The sequence below is a fragment of the Antechinus flavipes genome, chromosome 4 (assembly GCF_016432865.1).
Source record: "Antechinus flavipes isolate AdamAnt ecotype Samford, QLD, Australia chromosome 4, AdamAnt_v2, whole genome shotgun sequence".
Lineage (NCBI taxonomy): Eukaryota > Metazoa > Chordata > Mammalia > Dasyuromorphia > Dasyuridae > Antechinus > Antechinus flavipes.
The window spans coordinates 158,150,163-158,173,090 of record NC_067401.1 but is presented as its reverse complement, the minus strand read 5'-3'; the positions used below and the strand labels follow the sequence as shown (position 1 = coordinate 158,173,090).

General features: G+C 38.6%; 2 protein-coding genes across 7 annotated transcripts in view; both read left to right on the top strand.

Moving 5' to 3' along the window:
* The window catches only part of ARSG (arylsulfatase G), a 996,823-nt gene that overhangs the window by 936,815 nt on the left and 37,080 nt on the right, over window positions 1-22,928 (top strand). For all 6 annotated transcript variants that reach the window (XM_051995241.1, XM_051995243.1, XM_051995237.1 and 3 more), the window contains 2 exons: window positions 178-374; window positions 3,172-3,252. In XM_051995241.1, coding sequence (XP_051851201.1) covers window positions 178-374; window positions 3,172-3,252 — 278 coding nt within the window. The remainder of the gene's footprint in view (window positions 1-177; window positions 375-3,171; window positions 3,253-22,928) is intronic.
* On the top strand, window positions 8,525-9,745 carry LOC127559213 (angio-associated migratory cell protein; the record flags this gene model as incomplete). The annotated part of the gene is made up of 1 exon (XM_051992902.1): window positions 8,525-9,745. A coding segment is annotated over one exon (819 nt), but the record flags the coding sequence as incomplete, so codon positions are not given.

Genomic DNA, 22,928 nt, shown 5'->3' with positions numbered 1-22,928 from the left:
ACTTTCATGAAAACTATACAAACTGATTGGACTAAGGAGAGGGATATGATATGATAAGAGATTGTGGATAGCAGATGGAAGGTAATTTAAAATATTAATAAAATTTGAACTAAATGGCTCTGGAGAATCTTCATACAGATAACTGAAATTTGACTATTTTCCCCATTTCTATTTTAGTGACAGTGGTCAACCTTTCTTTCTGTATCTTGCCCTAACTCACATGCATGTTCCCTTGACTGTGACTCATCAGTCAGCTGATTTAAAAATTCAAAGGATTTATAGTGAAAGTTTGCAGGAGATGGACAACTTAGTCGGCAGGATAAAGGACAAAGTTGACAGCACAGTGAAAGAAAACACATTCCTTTGGTTCACAGGTAAGTACTACAAAGCCATTAGCCTAACTAAGATGTAATGTATAACCCAGATTAAAATCATTGCTGCCAAACTCCCCAAATAGAAGAAATACCTAAACAAAATTTATACTTCATTAAAGGAGAAATCACTTAAGACAGATTTCTTATAACTATAATTTACTTCAATTCAATTCTGCGAATATTTATCAGGTCATAGTTGTGTGTCGGAGGAATGAGCAGGAGCTGAATATTGTCACTTCTCAGACCAAAGCTGTAGGCTCATAATTACTCAGATATGAAGGCTTTTGGCCATTTAGACAATAACTGAACTGAACTCTAGTGACTTCAGGGTCACTAGAGATGACTTATTGAACTCATTCCCTCATTTGGATCCAGGTCTAAAAGAGAATTAGAAAGTCACATAAAAGGATCCCAGGTAAAATATATTTAATCTGGAGAGAACATATCCATCTCTATATCTGAAATCAGGGCCAAAACTAGCATAATAGTGAATTCCTTAAAGAAAGGGATCACATTTAAAATTAAATATGCTATTATAGTAACATAGAGTACTCAAGTAATCAGAATGTGCTCTTCTTTATGGGCTAGAGTTATCTAAAAATAGGCATAGGCTGTACCTTCTCTTCTCTTATTAGTAATGAGACCTGGTGATGGATGATTGTTGTTGGGTTGGATTGGTGTCTGGGGAAAAGATTTTTCCCCTACTTGTATAAAGCTAATAGTTGCAAACAGGAATGAATCAAAACAACTTTGGTTTCTTGTGGAATCATGGAATGAGTATTTAATGTAAGTCAGAAGACATGGAATTGAGCTCCTCTCTGCCATTTATTGGCTATATAACGATGGGAAAATCACTTGATCTTGGAACTTTAACTTTCTAATCTGCAAAGCAGTGGTGATGAGGGAATGCTTATACTATCTACTTCATAAGATTATGAGAATCATCTAAGGAAAAAAATATAAATATATTTGTCAATCTAATTCAAGTAAAAATCAAAATCCGTATTTTGTTATTTAAAGCATTGAATGGTCTCTCTCTATATGCATACACACATATGTGTGTCTGTGAGTTTATTTGCATGCAATAGATTTAGAAATATATCTGTGGATCTATTTGGCAGCTAGGTGGTGCAGTAAGTAGAGTACTAGGCCTAGAACCAAGATCTGAGTTCAAATCTGTTCTCAGATACTCACTAGGCATGTGACCCTGGGCAAATCACCCCTATTTGCCTCAGTTTTCCCAGTTATAAAATGAGCTGGAGAAGGAAATGGCAAACCATTCCAGTATCTTTGTCAAGAAAACCTCAAATGGATTCATGAAGAATCAGACACTAGTAAAGTGATTGATCCACAACAACAAAATAATTATATATTATATAGAGAATATATCTAAATATATATGTGTTCATTTTTATAGTTTTTATTAACAGAATATATGCATGGGTAATTTTTCAACATTGTCCCTTGCACTCACTTCTGTTCCAACTTTTCCCTTCCCTCCCTCCATCCCCTCCCCTAAATGGCAGGCAGTCTTATACATGTTAAACAGGATAAATTATATCTTAAATACCATATATGTGTGCAGATCCATACAGTTCTTTTGCAGCACAAGAAAAATCAGATTCAGAAAGTAAAAATGATCTAGGAAAAAAAACAAATATGCAAACAGTTCACACTCATTTCCCAGTGTTCCTTCTCTGTGTATAGCTGATTCTGTCCATCATTGATCAACTGGAACTGAATTAGATCTTCTCTTTGTTGAAGATACCCCTTTCTATCAGAATATATATTCATATGGTATTGTTGTTGAAGTGCATAATGATCTCCTGGTTCTGCTCATTTCATTTAGCATCAGGTCATGTAAGTCTCTCCAAGCCTCTCTGTATTCATCCTGCTGGTCATTCCTTACAGAACAATAATATTCATAACATTCATATACCACAATTTATTTAGCCATTCTCCAATTGATGGGCATCCATTCAATTTCCGGTTCTTAGCCATTACAAAGAGGGCTACCACAAACATTTTGGCACATACAGGTCCCTTTCCCTTCTTTAGTATCTCTTTGGGATATAAGCCCAGTAGACACTGCTGGATCAAAGGGTATGCACTGTTTGATAACTTTTTGAGCATAGTTCCAAATTGTTCTCCAGAATGGTTGGATTCGTTTACAACTCCATCAACAATGTATCAGTGTCCCAGTTTTCCTGCATCCCCTCCAACATCGTCATTATTTTCCCCTGTCATCTTAGCCAATCTGACAGGTGTGTAATGGTATCTCTGAATTGTCTTAATTTGCATTTCTCTGATCAATATTGATTTGGAACATCCTTTCATATGAGTAGAAATACTTTCAGTTTCATCATCTGAAAATTATCTGTTCATATTCTTTGACCACTTATCAATTGGAGAATGGCTTGATTTCTTATAAATTAGAGTCAATTCTCCATATATTTTGAAAATGAGACCTTTATCAGAACCTTATATATGTATATTTTACACATAGGGAAGGCATATACTATATTTACATACATATGCGTGTATATATACACAAATGTACATCTATGTGTTTACATAACTTTGAAAAGTGTTAAGAACTATGTGAATGGTTAGTATTGTTATTGTTGACCCCATTAATACCATATGTTGATAGGCAGGATATCTGTTGACAACTTATTAAGATTACCTAATGCTTTAAGTAACAAAAATACAAATTTTGACTTCCCTTTGAATTAGGTGACATGAATGATTATGACAAGTTGTTTTAACTTTTATATCCTGCATCTTCTGCTTTTAGGGGACAATGGCCCATGGTCTCAAAAGTGTGAGCTGTCAGGAAATGCGGGACCTTTCACTGGATTATGGCAAACTAATAGAGGTAGGGAATTGATCTTCTCTTCTATTTTGGTAGAAAGGGATTCATCTGGGATTTAGTATGGTAGCTTACATTAGGAAATTGAGTTTCCTGTTCCTGATATACCAATTCATATTCTGCTCTTACGAGTATCATTCTTGCCCTTGTAAAATGGTAGTGAGAAATACTAAACTTCTCAATTCACAAAGAAGAAAAGTCTGGTCCTTAATTAACTTTTCTAGCATGGTTTTTTATGGTTCTGTCATATGAAACAAGCCTTCCACTCTAGCCAAACTGGTCCCAAAGAGAACTTTCACCTTTTCTGTCTTTGCATGTGATCTTTTGTAATTTTTCTTCAGCACTGCTTCCTAATCCAGTTAATGTAAATCTTGCCATCCTTAAAGGTCCAATTATAATCTCACCTATTTCATAATGCTTTCATGAAAAAAAGATCTATGGTAAATTCTTCATGTCTTCTTTTTCTGAATTCTACAGAATTTCTGAGTTTCTTTCCCCCTATGATCTGTGATCCTATAATATATGTTATGAGAATCACAAAGTAGATAACCAAAAAGTTGATTGTAAATAATGAGAGATTTAGAAGTATAGTAGACTTTTAATGATCTTTGAGCAAACTTTAATACCCTGGACCTTTTTATCCTTTCCACCCATCATCTTGGGAAGGTATGTCCCTAGGCTACCTCTTAGAGAGTGATTCAGTCAGGATTTAATCATAATTGATGAAATTTTAATGTGGCAATGAGGCATTAAAACTAACTGTAAATTTGTGTCCATACCTTTCTGAAGTTCAAATAAATCCCTTGATTGTTTGAGCAAAAAACTATCCTTATTTCTGAGGGCCATAAAAAGATTGAGCTATTAGATCTGCAGGCAGTTCAAAGCTGGGAGCATTAAGTGAAGGGGAAAAAAAAAAAAAAAAACAGGCTCCTGAGAGAAGGAATTTCTATCGATAGAAAGGAGACAGTTTTTCTAATCTCTTCACATTCTTCATTGACCATGCCACTTTGAAAAAGAGTAATTTGACCAGTAGAAGACAACCTAGCAGAGGGAATAGATATACCCTCTAGATAGACACAGAGAGACAATCATTTGAAGGAGGAAGCAATTTTGAAGAATGGAACACCTAACAATAGTAAAGGAAGACAACTATGTACAAAAGCAGATCTTAGAAGTCCAGCTGAACAATGCTCAGCAGAGATAATATACCCACGTGGAGCTAGCTGCTTGAGATCTTAATGAAGAGAGAAAGAATTAGCAGGTTCTATATTTCCACATTACCTTGCCACATAGGTGTTTCACAATGTACCCCATTGCCTTCATATTCTTAAGTATGAATCTATTCTTATATATTCTCTATGCAGTTTTGGTTAGATGGGAAGTGTTTTGTCAATATTGTACTCTGTTATTCCAACAAATGCCTTTGTTAAGAGCTAGTTGGGTGATTGTTTATAGGAAGCATACATATGGGGGCTCATGAACTATGGCACTAAAAGTGCAAATTCATAAGATTTTCCCTAGCACCTGTGGTAGTAGTCATGTATGAGTGCTAGCTTGAGTATCACAAAGGGGATATTACACTAATTTTAAGGTTAAAATAGCTGTCTACATAAAAAATAGAATGATTTTGAACTTTATGGATGAGAGTAAAAATAAAATGCTATTTGGTGTTAAAACTCTGATCTAGGGAATTTGGGGAGGATTCTGAGAAGATGACTAGTAGACAAATAAATTTCAAGCTTTCCAGATTTCCTCCACAAATTTGTACTTCTGGGTGAACATAGACTGGTGAAAAATCAAGAAGACTTGGGGCTGAACAGAGGTCCTCCTGGAACAATTCAAGAAAATTTGAAGACCCCAGGCTGGGGATTAACCAGTGTGAAGTACAAATACCTTCAGACTAGCTCCAAAGAAACACTAAGTGGTAAACCCAAGGACTAGCTGGTTTGACTGGAGCCTCAGCAAGAACCACATAAACTTTCTTCTTCCAGATTGCTTGTGGAGTCCAGGATCTGGACCCAGGAAAACTGAGAGAACTTCAGCTGATCAGGAATGCCAGGCCCAACTGTGCTGCAAGTCCTGGGCAAGAAGGAACCAGCATATCTGTTAATGCAGAGGCAATGGGGCAGGGACTCTGTTAGCTTCCATCACTTGCAGGAGGGAAGAACTTTTGGTTTGAGGTTTCAGGTCAGAGGAGAGAGCTGAAGTGAAGCTAGAGGGACCATCCCCTTCACCCCATGATTTGAGGGGCTTACACTAATCTCATTTTTTTTTAAGAATCAACAAAGAAGAAAGAACTCAACTGTAGAAACTTATTATGGGAATAGGGAAAGTCAACTTCATTGAAGTAAAAAAAATCTTCTTCTATTCTAAAAAATAACATGAAATGGTTTCCTGCCCAGAGAGAATTTATAGAACTCAAAAGAGAATTTAAAAATCAAATGAGAGACATTGAAGAAAAACTAAAAAAAAAAAAATCCAAGAAAAACAAGATTATTAAAAAAGTTAACGAACTAGAAAAGGAGATAGCATCTTTTTTATAGTATCCTTTCTTTTTTATTTTTTAAATTTCTTATTTTTTTAATAATTATAACGTTTTATTGACTGTACATATGCGTGGGTAATTTTTTACAACAATAAATTTATCCCTTGCACTCAATTCTGTTCTGATTTTTCCCTTCCCTCCTTTACCCCCTCCCCTAGATGGCAGGCAGTCTTATACATGTTAAATATGTTAAAGTATATCCTAGATACAATATATGTGTGCAGAAATGAACAGTTCTCTTGTTGTAAAGGAATAATTAGATTCAGAAGGTAAAAATAACCTGGGAAGAAAAATTAAAATGCAAGCAGTTTACCCTCATTTCCCAGTGTTCCTTCTCTGGGTGTAGCTGATTCTGTCCATCATTGATCGATTGGAACTGAATTAGATCTTCCCTTTGTCGAAGATATCCACTTCCCTCAGAATACATCGTCATACAGTATTGTTTTTGAAGTATATAATGATCTCCTGGTTCTTCTCATTTCATTCAGCATCAGTTCATGTAAGTCTCTCCAAGCCCCTCTGTATTCATCCTGCTCATCATTTCTTATAGAACAATAATATTCCATTACATTCATTTACCACAATTTACCTAGCCATTCTCTAGTTGATGGGCATCCATTCATTTTCCAGTTTCTGCCCATTACAAAAAGGGCTGCCACAAACATTTTGGCACATGCAGGTCCCTTTCCCTTCTTTAGTATTTCTTTGGGATATAAGACCAGTAGTAACACTGCTGAATCAAAAGGTATGCACAGTTTGATAACTTTTGGGGCATAATTCCAGATTGTTCTCCAGATTGGTTGGATTCATTCACAACTCCACCAGCAATGCATCAATGTCCCAATTTTCCCGCATCCTCTCCAACATTTATCATTATTTTTTCCTGTCATCTTAGCCAATCTGACGGGTAAATATAGTGGTATCTCAGAGTTGTCTTAATTTTCATTTCTCTGATCAATAGTGATTTGAAACACTCTTTCATAAGAGTGGAAATAGTTTCAATTTCATCATCTGAAAATTGTTCATATCCTTTGACCATTTATCAATTGGAGAATGGCTTGATTTCTTATAAATTAGAGTCAATTCTCAATATATTTTGGAAATGAGGCTTTTATCAGAACCTTTAACTGTGAAAATGTTTTCCCAATTTCTTGCTTCCCTTCTAATCTTGTTTGCATTAGTTTTGTTTGTACAAAGGCTTTTTAATTTGACATAATCCAAATTTTCTATTTTGTGATCAATAATGATCTCTAGTTCATCTTTGGTCACAAATTCCTTCCTCCTCCACAGGTCTGAGAGATAAACTATCCTATATTCCTCTAATTTATTTATAATCTCATTCTTTATGCCTAAATCATGGACCCATTTTGAGTTTATCTTGGTATGTGGTGTTAAGTTTGGTTCTATGCCTAATTTCTACCATACTAATTTCCAATTTTCCCAGCAGTTCTTGTCAGATAATGAATTCTTATCCCAAAGGTTAGGATCTTTGAGTTTGTCAAACACTAGATTGCTATAGTTATTGACTATTTTGTCTTGTGAACTCAACCTATTCCACTGATTAATTAATCTATTTCTTAGTCAATACCAAATGGTTTTGGTGACTGCTGCTTTATAATATAGTTTTAGATCAGGTACAGCTACACCTTCATTTGTTTTTTTTTTTTTTTTTCATTAATTCCCTTGAGATTTTCGACCTTTTGTTCTTCCATATGAATTTTGTTGTAATTTTTTTCTAGGTCATTAAAATAGTTTTTGGGGAGTCTGGTTGGTATAGCACTAAATAAATAGATTAGTTTAGGGAGTATTGTCATCTTTATTATATTCACTCGGCCTATCCAAGAGCACTTAATATTTTTCCAATTATTTAAATCTGACTTTATTTGAGTGGAAAGTGTTTTGGAATTTTGCTCATATAATTCCTAACTTTCATTTGGTAGATAAATTCCCAAATATTTTATGCTATCCACAGTTATTTTGAATGGAGTTTCTCTTTGTATCTCTTGCTGTAGGATTTTGTTGGTGATATATAAAAATGCTGAGGATTTATGTGGATTTATTTTGTATCCTGCAACTTTGCTAAAATTGTGCATTTTTAAATAGCTTTTTATTTATGAGTTAGATGTAATTTTACAGTATTGACAATTGCCAAACCTTTTGTTCCATTTTTTTCTCCTCCTTCCCCCCATCTCCTTCCCCAAATGGCAGGATGACCAATACATGTTAAATATATTAAAGAATAAATTAAATACAAAATAAGTATACATATCCAAACTATTATTTTGCTGTACAAAAAGAATCGGACTCTGAAATATTGTACAATTTGCCTGTGAAGGAAATTTTTTAAAAATGCAGGCGGGCAAAAATATAGGGATTGGGAATTCAATGTAATGGTTCTTAGTCATCTCCCAGAGTTCTTTCACTGGGTGTAGCTGGTTCAATTCATTACTGCTCTACTGGAACTGATTTGGTTCATCTCATTGCTGAAGATGGCTAGATTCATTAGAATTGATCATCATGTAGTATTGTTGTTGAAATATATAATGATCTCCTGGTCCTGCTCATTTCACTCAGCATGAGTTCATGTAAGTCTCTCCAGGCCTTTCTGATACATTATTTCTATCTTTTTCGTAGAATTTCTGAGGTTTTCTAAGTATACCATCATATCATCTGCAAAGAGTGATAGTTTGGTTTCCTCATTACCTACTCTAATTTATTTAATCTCTTTCTTGACTCATTGCTGAGGAGGAGGTTTGGTCCTTTGAAGTGGGGGACCTGGAGTGGATGGAATGGCACCCTCGGGCGCCCGTGCTCCTGGCAGGCACAGCCGACGGGAACACCTGGATGTGGAAGGTCCCCAGCGGTGACTGCAAGACCTTCCAGGGCCCCAACTGCCCCGCCACCTGCGGCCGCGTCCTCCCTGATGGGAGGAAGGCCGTGGTCGGCTACGAGGATGGCACTGTCCGCGTCTGGGACCTGAAGCAGGGCAGCCCTGTCCACGTGCTCAAAGGAGCTGAAGGTCACCAGGGCCCCCTGACGTGTGTGGCCACCAACCTGGACGGGAGCCTGATCCTCACTGGCTCTGTGGACTGCCAGGCCAAGCTGGTCAATGCGGCCACCGGCAAGGTGGTGGGCGTCTTCAGACCGGACGCTGTGGGCCCACAGCCCAACCCCGGGGAGGACGAAGAAAGCGAATCCAACTCGGTGGAATCCCTGGGCTTTTGCAATGTGATGCCGCTGGCCGCCGTTGGCTACTTGGATGGGACCTTGGCCATCTACGACCTGTTGACGCAGAGCCTGAGACACCGGTGCCAGCACCAGTCGGGCATCGTGCAGCTGCTCTGGGAGGAGGGGGCGGCCGTGGTGTACACCTGCAGCCTCGACGGAGCCGTCCGGCTCTGGGACGCGCGCACGGGCCGCCTGCTCAGCGACTACCGGGGCCACACGGCTGAGATCCTTGACTTTGCCCTCAGCAAAGACGCCTCCCTGGTGGTGACCACGTCTGGAGACCACAAAGCCAAAGTGTTCTGCGTCCAGAGACCCGACCGTTAGTGCTCCTGCCATCCCTGCTCTGGGCTCTTGTTTTATAGGGAGAAGGGAGATGGCGGGGGGCTGCCCCCCCCCACCCAGGGGCTGCCAGGGAGGCTGCCGCCCCCCGCCTTTCTCCACGTTGACACTGCCCTCCTCTCCCTCGTGTTGACCTTCCAGAGGGAAGTTTAGCTCTGCTGTTCTCACCTTTCACCTGTGGTGTTTTGGGGCTCCATTTCACTTGGGGGTTGTGGGAGATGGGGAGCAGCTCCTGAGAAGCTTTTTCCTCCTCCCCTCCCTTCCCCTCCCCTCCAGGCTTTCTAGGACCTTGAGATGCGGGGGCTGGGGGGTGAAGGAAGGGGCTTATGATTATAGAGGTTTTAAAAAATGTAAATAAACTATGATTCCCAGAAAAAAAAAATACAATATTGAATAATAATGGTGATAGTGGGCAACCTTATTTCACTCCTGATCTTACTGGGAAAGGTTCTAGTTTATCCCCATTACATATGATGCTTACTGACGGTTTTAAATATATGCTTCTGGCTATTTTAAGGAAAAGTCCATTTATTCCTAATCCTCTCAAAATGTTTTTATTAGGAATGGATGTTGGATTTTATCAAATGCTTTATCTGCATCTATTGAGATGATCATATGATTTTTGTTAATTTGGTTATTGATATAATCAATTATGCTAATAGTTTTCCTAATATCGAACCAGCCCTGCATTCCTGGTATAAATCTTACTTGGTCATAGTGTATTATCCTGGGGATGATTTTCTGTAATCTTTTTGCTAATATTTTATTTAAGATTTTAGCATCAATATTCATTAGGGAGATTGGTCTATAATTTTCTTTCTCTGTTTCCTACCCAGTTTAGATATCAGTACCATGTCTGTATCCTAAAAGGAATTTGGTAGGACTCCTTCAATCCCTATTTTTTTCAAATAGTTTATATAGCATTGGAGTTAATTGTTCTTTAAATGTTTGGTAGAATTCACATGTAAATCCATCTGGTACTGGGGATTTTTTCTTAGGGAGTTGATTAATAGCTTCTTCTATTTCTTTTTCTAAAATGGGACTGTTTAACCAATTTATTTCTTCCTCTGTTAACCTGGGCAAGCTATATTTTTGAAGGTATTCCTCCATTTCATTTAAATCATCGAATTTATTGGCATAAAGTTGGGCAAAGTAACTCCTCATTATTGCTCTAATTTCCTCTTCATTAGTGGGGAGTTCTCTCTTTTCATGTTTAAGACTAACAATTTGATTTTCCTCTTTCCTTTTTTTAATCACATTTACTAAGGGTTTGTCTATTTTGTTGTTTTTTTAATAGAACCAACTCTTAGTTTTATTAATTAATTCAATAATTTTTTTTTTACTTTCAATTTTATTGATCTCTCTTTTTATTTTTAGAATTTCAAGTTTAGTGTTTGACTGGGGGTTTTTAATTTGTTCCTTTTCTAGCATTTTTAGTTGCAAGCCCAATTCATTGACCTTCTCTTTCTCTATTTTATGTAAGTAGGCCTCTAGAGATATGAAATCTCCCCTTATTACCGCTTTGGCTGAATCCCACACATTTTTGTATGACGTCTCATTATTGTCATTTTCTTGGTTGAAGTTATTAATTATGTCTATGATTTGCTGTTTCACCTAATCATCCTTTAGTGTGAGATTATTTAGTTTCCAATTATTTTTTAGTCTATTTCCCCCTGGCTTTTTATTGAATGTAATTTTCATTGCATTGTGGCCTGAAAAAAATGAATTTACTATCTCTGCCTTACTGTATTTGAGTTTGAGGTTTTTATGTCCTAATATATGGTCAATTTTTGTATAGGTTCCATGAACTGCTGAGAAGAAAGTGTACTCCTTTCTGTCTCCATTTAGTTTTCTCCATAGATCTATCATATCTAACTTTTCTAGTATTCTATTTACCTCTTTGATTTCTTTCTTATTTATTTTGTGGTTTGATTTATCTAATTCTTAAAGTGCAAGGTTGAGATCTCCCAGTATTAGAGTTTTGTTGTCTTATTTCTTCTTGCAGCTCTCTTAATTTGTCTTTTAAGAATTTAGATGCTACACCACTTGGTGCATATATGTTTAATATTGATATTGCTTCATTATCTATGCTACCCTTTAGTAAGATATAGTACCCTTCCCTGTCTCTTTTAATTAGATCAGTTTTTGCTTTTGCTTAATCTGAGATGAGGATAGCAACCCCTGCTTTTTTGACTTCACTTGAAGTATAGTAGATTCTGCTCCAACCTTTTACCTTTATTCTGTATGTATTGCCCTGCTTCAGATGTGTTTCCTGTAAACAACATATTGTAGGATTCTGGCTTTTAATCCAGTCTGCTAACCGCTTCCTCTTTATTGGGGAGTTTACCCCATTCACATTTATGGTTAAAATTACCAATTCTGTATTACTTGCCATCTTGTTAACCCCAGCTTGTGCTTTTCTCCTTTGCTTCACCCTTACCCTCCTCCTTAATATTAAATTTGTGAGCACCACTTGCTTCTCACAGCCCTCCCTTTTTAGTATCCTTCTCCCCACCTTAGAGTTCCTCCCCCAACTTACCCTGTTTCCTCACAATTTCTGTATTCCTTTCCACTTAGCTTACTCTTTACCTTTTCACTTTTCCCCTCCCACTTTTCAATGAGGTGGAAGAAGTTTCACCATAAATCGAATATGTCTAATATTTTTCTCTTTAACCCAATTCTGATGAGAGTATGATACACACTATATTCATCCCCCTCCATTCTTTCTCTCAGATATAATAGGTTTCTTTTGCCTTTTTGTGAGATGTAGTGCCCCCACTTTACCTTTTTTCTGGAACAATTTCCTTTCCACCTCTAGTTTCTAGAACAAATTATACATGTGTTCTTTATATATCTTTATAGCAGAAATATAATTTCCAAGATTTCTTTTTACCTTTTTAGGTATCTTTTGAGTTCTATATTTAGAGTTCAAACTTTTTGTTTAGTTCCGGTTTTTCATCAGAAATAGATGAAATTCACTTATTTCGTTGAATGCCCATCTTCTTCCCTGGGGAAAAAAATGCTCATTTTGCCTGGGTAAGTTATTTTTGGCTGCATACCAAGTTCTTTAGCTTTTCGGAATACCAGATTCCAGGCCCCTCGATCCTTTAATATGAACCCTGCTTGATCCTGGGTAATCCTTATTTTGGCTGCTCTATATATGAATTGATTTTTTTCTAGCAGCTTGTAACATATATATATATATAGGTTTGATAGTTCTGGAATTTAGCCACTACATTTCTTGGAGTTTTGATTTTAGGTTCCCTTTCAATAGGTGATTGATGAATTCTTTCAATGTCTATTTTACTCTCTGTTTCTATAACTTCTGGGCAGTTCTCTTTGATAATTTCCTGGAGAACAGTGTCCAGACTCTCTTTTTTATCATATTTTTCAGGGAGTCCAATAATTCTTAGATTGTTTCTCCTAGATCTATTTTCCAGGTCTCTTGTTTTCCCAAGAAGGTATTTGACATTTTTTCCATTGTTTTATTTTTTTGGTTTTGCTTGACTGATTCTTGGTGTCTCTTCAAGTTATTCAATTCTGTAATGGGCTGAAGCTTGAGTTGATGCACTGAGGTCCCAAGCACATGAGGCTAAATAGTAATTGGACCATACTCTATTAATATATGCTTGGAGAAAGAATGGCTCCCGCATTTGTGCACTCTTTGTGCAAATTCTGATGTGTTGTATAGGAAATGATGTAGGGATGATTTTGGTGGGTGGAGAGAGAGAGGCGGGGAGAGAGGCAGAGGAACTGCTGGCTGGGTTCATGTTGCAGCTGCTCACATTCCTATCGCCATCCCCCTTCACCTCCACAAAGAATAAAGATCCAAGATTTTCCCTTAACCTGAATTCCTTACTCAGGCTGATTTTAAAATACGCGGCCATCACATTTGGCGCCCAACATGGGGCTCTCTCTCCTTCATGTTCAGCACCGTGTCCGTCTTCAGGCCAGTGTCCTCTAGGGTTTGGTTTTCTCCACTTCTAGAGGTCTTTGGGGGTAGGAAGTAGAGAGGGTGTAGATGGACTTGTGATACCCCACTTTCATCATCCAATCCAGCAACACCTGTGAACTCCACGTCTTGCAGAACCTCCGTCAGAATTCTCGTCTATCAGGACAGTGGAGAGTGAGTGATTGCAACCACTTCTTCAGCTGTCTCAAGAGGCTCTTTGGGTATAACAAGGCCCTTCTTTGCTCTGGGCTGCTCAGGTGATGCTGGGACACAGTTCACATACTCAGGCAGCTTCCATCTCCTGGAGGCTTCTCTGATTGGGGTATCATCGGGTGCTCCATTTTCACTGGCAAGACTTGGTTCTTCATAGCCCCCAAGCTTGTAGCCCTCAAGCGACTTCCAGGTTTCGCCCATCATTTGATAGAAGCTTTCTTCCTGTTTTCTTAGTTTCGTTTCCTGGTGAGGTTTCAAGACATTCTTCAAGTATCCACTGCTCTTGGTGCTCAGGGTCTCCTGCTACTTTTCTCTTACATGTTTTTGCCTTCTTTTGTTCTCATCTTTGGTTACTGTAAAACATACTTTGGGTGGTGCTTGAGGTGTAAGCCATGGGTTAGTCACCAAGATAATTAAAGTCAGGATAGCAAGAAACAGCAAATCCTGGCCACCCAGCAAAAAGATATCCTTCTGCTAATGCTATCAAAGTGTGGGCTTCTCTCTACAATAAAGACGACAAGAGTGAGACCTTCACAAAAATAACACAAGAGCCAAATGAACCCTTTGCTGACTTTGTGGGATGTTTGCAGACAGCTATCCCAAGAACTAATGGTGAAAATGCAGTAACAGACATTTTGATAAGGCAACTTGCTAAGGAAAATGCTAATGAGGTTTGCAGAAGAATTATACGAGGACTGCGCAAGGATGCTCCTTTAGAGGAGCTCATAAGACTCTGTGCCACAGTGGGCATAAATGCCTTTTATAGCCAGGCTATGATGCAGACTTCCCAAGATCCCAACATGGGAAGACAGGGTCCCTTCTGGCAAAGGACTTCCAGAGAGACTCATCAATGCTTTCAGTGTGGTAAAGTAGGGTATTTTCTAAGCTCAATGTTGGTATAGAGACAGAATGAGAAAACAGGGTGGGAGAACAAGACCCAATACCCCATGTCCAAAATGCAACAGAGGCTTCCATTGGGCCTCAGAATGTAGTCTGATTCAGGGAAACAGGATGAAGGGCCCAGCCCCAGGGCCCAAGACAAAAAACACTTGGGGCATGATGGCAGCCAATGCTACACCCAGAGAGTGCCTAGAAGTCCAGTACCCAGACATGACCAATCAGCCAGAAAGCCATATGATGGGAGAAAGGGATTACAATTGGGGAGAATAGAGTTGTATGCAGCTGGGACAACTGAGATACTCCTTGGAGAAATGAAATCTGTTCCTCTCCAGCCTGTGGATCTCTTGCCTCCAGGCACAGTAGGCTTGACCATTTCACGTCCTGAGAGTACGTACAAAACAGTGTCCATCCATACACTGATGTGGGAAACTGGGGAATGTGTAGATAATATCCCAGTCACTAATACAGGTAGACAATGTGTGACTTATCACCCAGGAGAAGTAGTTTTACTGATACAAAATCCTGATAAGCAACCTGGTGATAGTCACCCAGATTCTGACTCAAGCCACAAAATCCAGAAATATACTGGACAGCAGCTGTAACAGCTGACCGACCTATGCTCATGATCTATATAAATGGCCTACCATTGGAAGGATTGGTAGACACAGGTGCAGATTGTACAGTCATTAGAGGCCCAGTCACTGGCCAAAGATTAAAGCAGACCCCTACATGTCTGGCATAGGAGGATCAATAGCAGCTGAAGTTAGTGCTACCCCTATGAGATGGACTTTTGAAGGCAAAACAGGAGTTTTTACTCCTTTTATAGTTTAAAAAATCCCCATCAATCTGTGGGGAAGAAACGTTTTACAACAATTAGGGTTAAAAATGAGTTCTTCCGTTTTTTAGGCAGTGCTGCTGTTGAAGGCCTGCCAACACTTTTACCTGTTCCCATCCAATAGAAAACTGATACACCAGTGTGGATAGAACAGTGGCCCTTAGGTAGTGATAAAATTCGGGTCTTTTTAGATATAATACAGGTGCAACTTGATCAAGAACACTTACAACCTTCTCTAAGTCCTTGGAATTTCCCAGTATTTGTTGTAAAAAAGAAATCTGGAAAATGGAGGATGTTGACTGATTTAAGAAAGGTCAGTGAACAGATCGAAACTATAGGTAGGAACTCTTCAGTCTGGACTTTCATCTCCTACTCAATTGCCTAGAGAATGGCCTCTTTGGGTTATAGACATTAAGGATTGTTTCTCTGGATAAGGAGGATATGAAAATATTTGCCTTTTCAGTGCCCAGCATTAACTTAGCTAAGCCTTATAAAAGATATGAATGGACAGTTTTGCCACAGGGAATGGAAAAACAGCCCTACTATGGGTCAAATGTATGTTGCTCTGCTCCAAGGAAAGCATTTCCAAAAATTATGCTATTACATTATATGGATGATATACTGGGATGTGCACCTGAGGAACAAATGTTAGAAGCATGTCTACAACAGACCATAAAAACACTAAGGAATTACAAATTGTACATAGCTCCAGAAAACATTCAAAGACATGCTCCTTTTCAATATTTAGGATATGAAGTATACCCTAAGGTGCTTACGGTACAAAAACTGTCCTTAAGAACAGAGAAGCTAAACACCTTACATGATTTTCAGAAATTGATAGATATCCAATGGATGCAACTAATATTAGGCTTGACTACTTATCAATTGCAACCATTATATGATATTTTAAGGAGAGACAGTGCTTTCAATTCACCACACCAGCTTACAAAAGAAGCTCAAGAGGCTTTGAGAGAAGTTGAACTGGCTTTATCCAATGTGGTTGAAAGAGTCACTCAAAAACCCTTGGAAATATCAGTTTTTGCTACAAAAGAGGCACTCGCAGCAGTTCTTCATCAAGGAGACAGTGTGATAGAGTGTGTGAACCTCCCAGCACAACCAGAACAAAGCCTTACTCCTTATCCAGTGCTTGGGCTAGAATTTTATTAAAGGCCATTAAGCGAGCAATACAATTATCTGGGACAAGACTGACAAGATATACACCTTTTATACTAATACACAAATTAATGTGTGATGTGAGACCATCCCAGAGTGGCAAATTTTATTGGCCATGGCTCCAAATTTTCCACATGGGTCTCCATTAAAGATAACCAGACTATTACATAATTGGTGATGGATTCTTGAAGAAAAAGTTTCTAAAATTCCTCTTAAAGGACCAACTATCTTTACAGATGCATCCAAACATAATATTTGTGCTGTATACTCTCATGACTTAACTATAAAGAGAGTAGTCAGAACTCCTTTCCAGTCCACTCAGCAGAATGAATTGTATGTGATCATTCTAGCTCTTATTATCCAGGAGATAGAAATATAATATCTGATTCGGCCTATTCAGTAGGTGTGGTACAAAGAATTGCCGCAGCCCAAATAAAATTTGTAGCCTCTAATATATATATATATATATATCAGCTCTTCAAGAAACTTCAAGAGCAAGTGAGAAAGCATCCAGGTAAGATTTATATTTTGCATGTCCATTCTCATAGTGTTCTTCCATGTCCTATTTTTGATGGTAATTCAAAGGCAGATAGCTTTCTAACTATGTTGGTCAATACTCCTTCATTCCAGGAAGCCCAGGAATATCATTCTAAATATCATCAGGCTACTTGAGCTTTACGTTTACAATTTGGAATAACAAGAGAGGAAGCTAGGAGCATAGTAAAAGCCTGTACAGCTTGCCTTCCTTTCCATGCTCCTTACTGCTTCCAGGGAAGAACCCTCATGGTTTGAGATCCAATGAAATCTGGCAAATAGATGTGACCCATTATAAATCTTTCGGTCACCTGTCTTTTATCCACGTTGTGGTGGACACCTTTTCAGGTGTCTTTTGCAATACCAGCAGCAAAAGAGACAGCCCGAATGGTCACTGAATTCCTCATGCAAACATTTGCAAATATGGATGTGCCACAAGCAATAAAAACAGATAATGAATCTGCATATACTTCTAAACATTTTGCACATTTTTGTGTACAGTATAACACTTTACACACCACTGGCATACCTTTTAATCCTCAAGGACAGGCAATAGCAGAGAGGAGAAACAGAGACATTAAGATGCTCCTCCAAAAACAAAAGAAAGGGGGAGCCACAGGTAACCCTAGAGAACTTCTAAATCTAACCCTTTATACCATTAACTTCTTGATTTTTGACAAAGATGCACTGGCTCCAGCACACAGGTTTTATAACCCACCAGAAGGACAGTGTCCAGTGCGAGCGGCTCCACTATCTTTAGATAATTGCCAGGTGATGTGGAGAGACCCAGAAAGTGGTGAATGGAAGGGACCAGATAGGCTAACTGCTTGGGGGAGAGGGTTTGCTTCTATCTCTGCAGGTGGAGAAGGAATCAGATGGCTGCCAACGAGCCATATTCGCCTTGTCCATCACAGGAAGATGGAGCAGACTCTTGAAACGAAGGAGAAGACCCAAGAAATATGGGGTGGTCCTATTGCTGATTGTGCTCACCACTGAAAGAGCGTGGCAGTTATAGCGTTTGACTCATAGACATTGAAAATTGTTGGACTTCAAAACCCTTAGGAATTATTGGATTCTCTGAGACATAAGATTGTTATAGGACTTGAAAACCTTCGGGAATCATTGGATTCTCTGAGACATAAGAATGTTGTAGGACTTGAAAGCCTTCAGGAAACATTGGAATTTCTGAGAAATTATAAGACTGTTGCAGGACTTCAAAATCTGCTGGAATTGTTGGATTCTGGAACACATAAAAGGACTGTTGCAGGATTTCAAAAACTTGGGGGGAATCATTGGGTTCCCTGACATGTGAAGCAATGGACTAATAGATTGGTTTTGGACTATCTCTTGGCTGCTGAAGAAGGCGTATGTATGACTGCTGTTTACATACTCTCCTTCTAGGACTTCTGGCAGTCTTTTACAACACAATGTTGATTTATATTGTTTGTTATACCATTACTTGTGTGTACAATTCATGTTTGTTATACCACATCAAGCCTGCACTGACTGTGGGGAGAGTCATCACTAATAGCCTCTGCATTATTGCTGTGTGCTTGTGTAATACCTCCCACGCTGATGGGTTTGTGCATACCTGTTTCTAATAAGACCCTTTAGCCCAGAAACCTGCTAGCAACCTCCACTTCCCTTTGGGGCTTTTCATCTCCCTTCCTGAGATGTCAGGGAGGGCGTGATTATCTCCTTTTTAGTGCTTTCACCTCCCTTCCTGAGAAGTCAGAGGGGTCGTGATCACCTCCTTTTTGGTGCTTTCACCTCCTTTCCTGAGAAGTCAGGGAGGGTGTGATCACCTTCCCTTGGGGGCTCTGACCTCCCTGAGGAGTCAGGGATGGCATGACCACCTGTGTTCTAAAATAAAAGAAAGTGGGAAATGTAATAGGCGGAGGCTTGAGTTGATGCACTGAGGTCCCAAGCACGTGAGGTTAAATAGTAATTGGACCATACTTTATTAATATATGCTTGGAGAAAGAATGGCCCCCGCCCACTCTTTGTGCATGTTCTGATGCGTTGTATAGGAAATGACGTAGGGACGATTTTGGTGGAGAGAGAGAGAGATGGGGAGAGAGGCAGAGGGATTGCTGGCTGGGTGTGTGTCGTGGCTGCTCACATTCCTATCATCATCCCCCTTCACCTCCACAAAGAATAAAGATCAAAGATTTTCCCTTAACTTGAATTCCTGACTCCAGCTGATTTTAAAATATACAGTCATCACAGAATTCCATTTGTTCAATTCTGATTTTCAATGAATTATTTTCTTCACTCACTTTTTTATATCTTTTTCTAATTGTCCAATAGAGTTTTTAAGGGAGTTATTTTGTTCTATGGAATTCTTTCCCATTTCGCCAATTTTATTTTTCTTTTTCCAACTCACTAATTCTATTTTTCATGGATTTGATTTCTTTATCCATTCTATCTTTAAATGAGCGGGATGACTTCTCCAAACTCTCTTGCCAAACTTCTCTTTCCTTTTCCCATTTTTCTTCTAGCTCTCTCGTGAGAGCCTTTTTAATTTCTTCTATGAGAGTCTTGTGTGTTGAGGACCAGATCATATTGTCCCTCCCCTTTAGGGATTCATCTGGAGACACTCTGCTTTTAGTCTCCTCAGGGCTTAAAGTCTGCTCTCTATCCATATAGAAGCTATCAATAGTTAGAGTTCGTTTTAATTTTTTGCTCATTTTGTCAGAGAGGAATTAAAGAAAACAAACTAGCAAAAAAAAACAAATGCAGTCTGATTTTTTGGGGGGTAGGGGCTGGAAGGTATTACCGAGCTTCCTCTACAGACTGCAGAGGGCAGCAGCGAGGCACTAGCAGGACAGCAATGGCTGTGCCACATCTGTGCTCTGAGACTCTGAGAGTGAACTGAAACACTGTGGGTGGGTGTGGCCAGGTCCCGAGTGACATTGGCTTTTCGGGGTTATGGTCTTTACCTCCTGTATTTACAACTTATCTGCTGGTCTGCTGGCTTGCTGCCAGGGCAGAGTATCCACACTGTGGTAAAGTTCTTCCCCCAGAAACGGCTGAGATCACGCCCCATCCCCTCTCCAGTCTGCTCAGTGTAAGCTGCCTGCCATACTTTCGCTGCCTGTCCTCAGCCTTCCCCCAATCTGATCATCCCTGCCCTCGAGTAAAAACAGATCTTTTCTGGCAAATTCCAAGGATGTCTTCTGTTGGTAATTATTTGTGGGTTTTTTTCCAGTCAAGGACTAATTCCAAGGCTCATGAAATAAATTCTGAGAGCAAAGACAGAGATTAAGTAGATGAGTGTGTCCTCTCCACCATCTTGGCCAGAAGTCCCCTATAGCATCCTTTTACAAAGAGTCCACAGCTGAATCTGAGATCAATTCATCTGAAGGCAAAATCAATCTTAAATGCCCTAGATTGACATCATAACATCTTTGCTTCCAAAACTTCTAATGGTAATCTTGTTCCAGTCTGGAGTCTGATCCTGCTACCTCTTTGTACTTATTAATTTTCACTTGCAAGTTTCTTTCCTCTATATCCATAGAACCTGATTTTCTTATTTCTTCTTGGTCAGACATGTAACTTGTGCTGCTGAAACGAGATACACTGCTAGTCCTTGATACAGCTGACATATCACTTACATCACTGTCTGAAGATTTAGTGGAAATATTGTCTGCCCCTTGATGAAGATCTCTCTCTGAGCAATACTGAGGAGGAGTTGAAGCTCCTGAGAAGTCTGTAAGCTCGCCATCCCTTTTGACCCTTCAGTTCCTAAACAGGAGATAGCATCTTTTTTTTTTTTTTCAATTTTTCCCTATAGTGGTGTAAACTTTTTTTCCCCATAATTATAACTTTTTATTGACAGAACATATGCCAGGGTAATTTTTTATAACATTATCCCTTGCACTCACTTCTGTTCCGCCTTTTCCCCTCCCTCCCTTCATGGATGGCAAGCAGTCCTATACATGTTAAATAGGTTACAGTATATCCTAAATACAATATATGTGTGCAGAACCAAACAATTCTCTTGTTGCACAGGGAGAATTGCATTCAGAAGATATAAGTAACCCGGGAAGAAAAACAAAAATGCAAACAGTTTATATTCATTTCCCAGTGTTCTTTCTTTGGGTGCAGCTGCTTCTGTCCATCATTGATCAATTGAAACTGAATTAGGTCTCGTTGTCGAAGAAATCCACGTCCATCAGAATACATTCTCATACAGTATCGTTGATGAAGTATATAATGATCTCCTGGTTCTGCTCATTTCACTTAGCATCAGTTCATGTAAGTCTCTCCAGGCCTCTCTGAAATCATCCTGCTGGTCATTTCTTACAGAACAATAATATTCCATAACATTCATATACCACAATTTACCTAAACATTCTATAATTGATGGGCATCCATTCATTTTCTAGTTTCTGGCCACTACAAACAGGGCTGCCACAAACATTTTGGCACATACAGGTCCCTTCTATAGTATCTCTTTGGGGTATAAGCCCAGTAGAAACACTGCTGGATCAAAGGGTATGCACAGCTTGATAACTTTTTGAGCCTAGTTCCAAATTGCTCTCCAGAATGGCTGAATGTGTTCACAATTCCACCAATAGTGTATCAGTGTCCTTGTTTTCCCACATCCCCTCCAACATTCCACATTATCTTTCCCTGTCATTCTAGCCAATCTGACAGGTGTGTAGTGGTAAGGAGATAGCATTTTAAAGATGAAAATAACTTTAAAAATTAGAATCAGGACACTGTGGGCAGGGAGAGCAAACAGAGCCTGGCATCATGCTTTTGTTGGTAAAAATTGCAATTATGTTATACAAATGAGGTGCATAGAAAGAATAGCATTGAAGGGGGTTGCTCACATTGGGAATGGGTTAAATAGGCAATACTACATATACATATACATATGTAGAGGGGAAGAAAATGATGAGGGAAGAAGACAAGAGAAGTATCTGTGGTCACAGGAGGCAAGTTAAGGAACAAAATTAAAGCATAAGTTAGCAGGGATATACACAAGCATTAAAACAAGGATTAGAAGTAGCACTTATTAGAAAAAAGAAAGGATAGCCAGAAAAAAGAAAGGATTTTAAACAAAATCGAAATTAAAGATTCAATGAAGAGAGAAATTTACATTGTATGTCAGTTGTACTAATGTTCTTTTAGATGCAGGTTTAGAAATGGGTAAATATATGTGCATATATAGGTGACTGAGTATATGTAGATATGTATACATGTTGCTTTCTATATATGTATATGTGGACATATGTATATTGTGTGAGTTTGTGAGTAGTATGAATGTATTCATATGTGTATGTGTCGGTGGGTATATATGTATAGGCATATACATAGGTATATACATATATATCTATATAGTTAAGTACAGATATATTTATGTATACATAGGTATACCTATGTATACATAAATATATCTGTACTTAACTATAGCCTGCTTGGGGAAGGTAGGGGGGATGAAGGAGAAAAAAAAGAATAAACTAAAAAAAGAAAATTATGCAACAGAGAACAACAGAACAACCTATTAGGAAGCAAAGAAAAGATGAACACTCATGAATATAATTTCTTCTACTATTATATATTTTTTCTTGAACTGAAAAGTTATTATGTATTCTGTATCCTCCCGGATGTTCTGCTGGCCACAAGACAATGTTGTGTTTTGTTGTTTTATTTTCTTTTTCTGTCCTTTTTTTTTTTTTAGCATAAAATTAAAGAAAAAAATAAAATTCTGATCTAGATGGATCATCTTGTTAAAATGAGGGCTCTTTAGCTTTATAACTCGCTACTAGGACTGAGATAATGTTGTATAATGAAAAAATCCATAGACTAGAAATTTATTGGAGTTCTGATTCTGTTGGGGCTTTGGTCAGATCACTTACTTTTCCTAGAATTCTAAATCAACATTTAAGAATCTACTAAGTACAAGGCACTTTGCTCAGCCCTGGGGATACAAAAATCAAGATGACACAGTT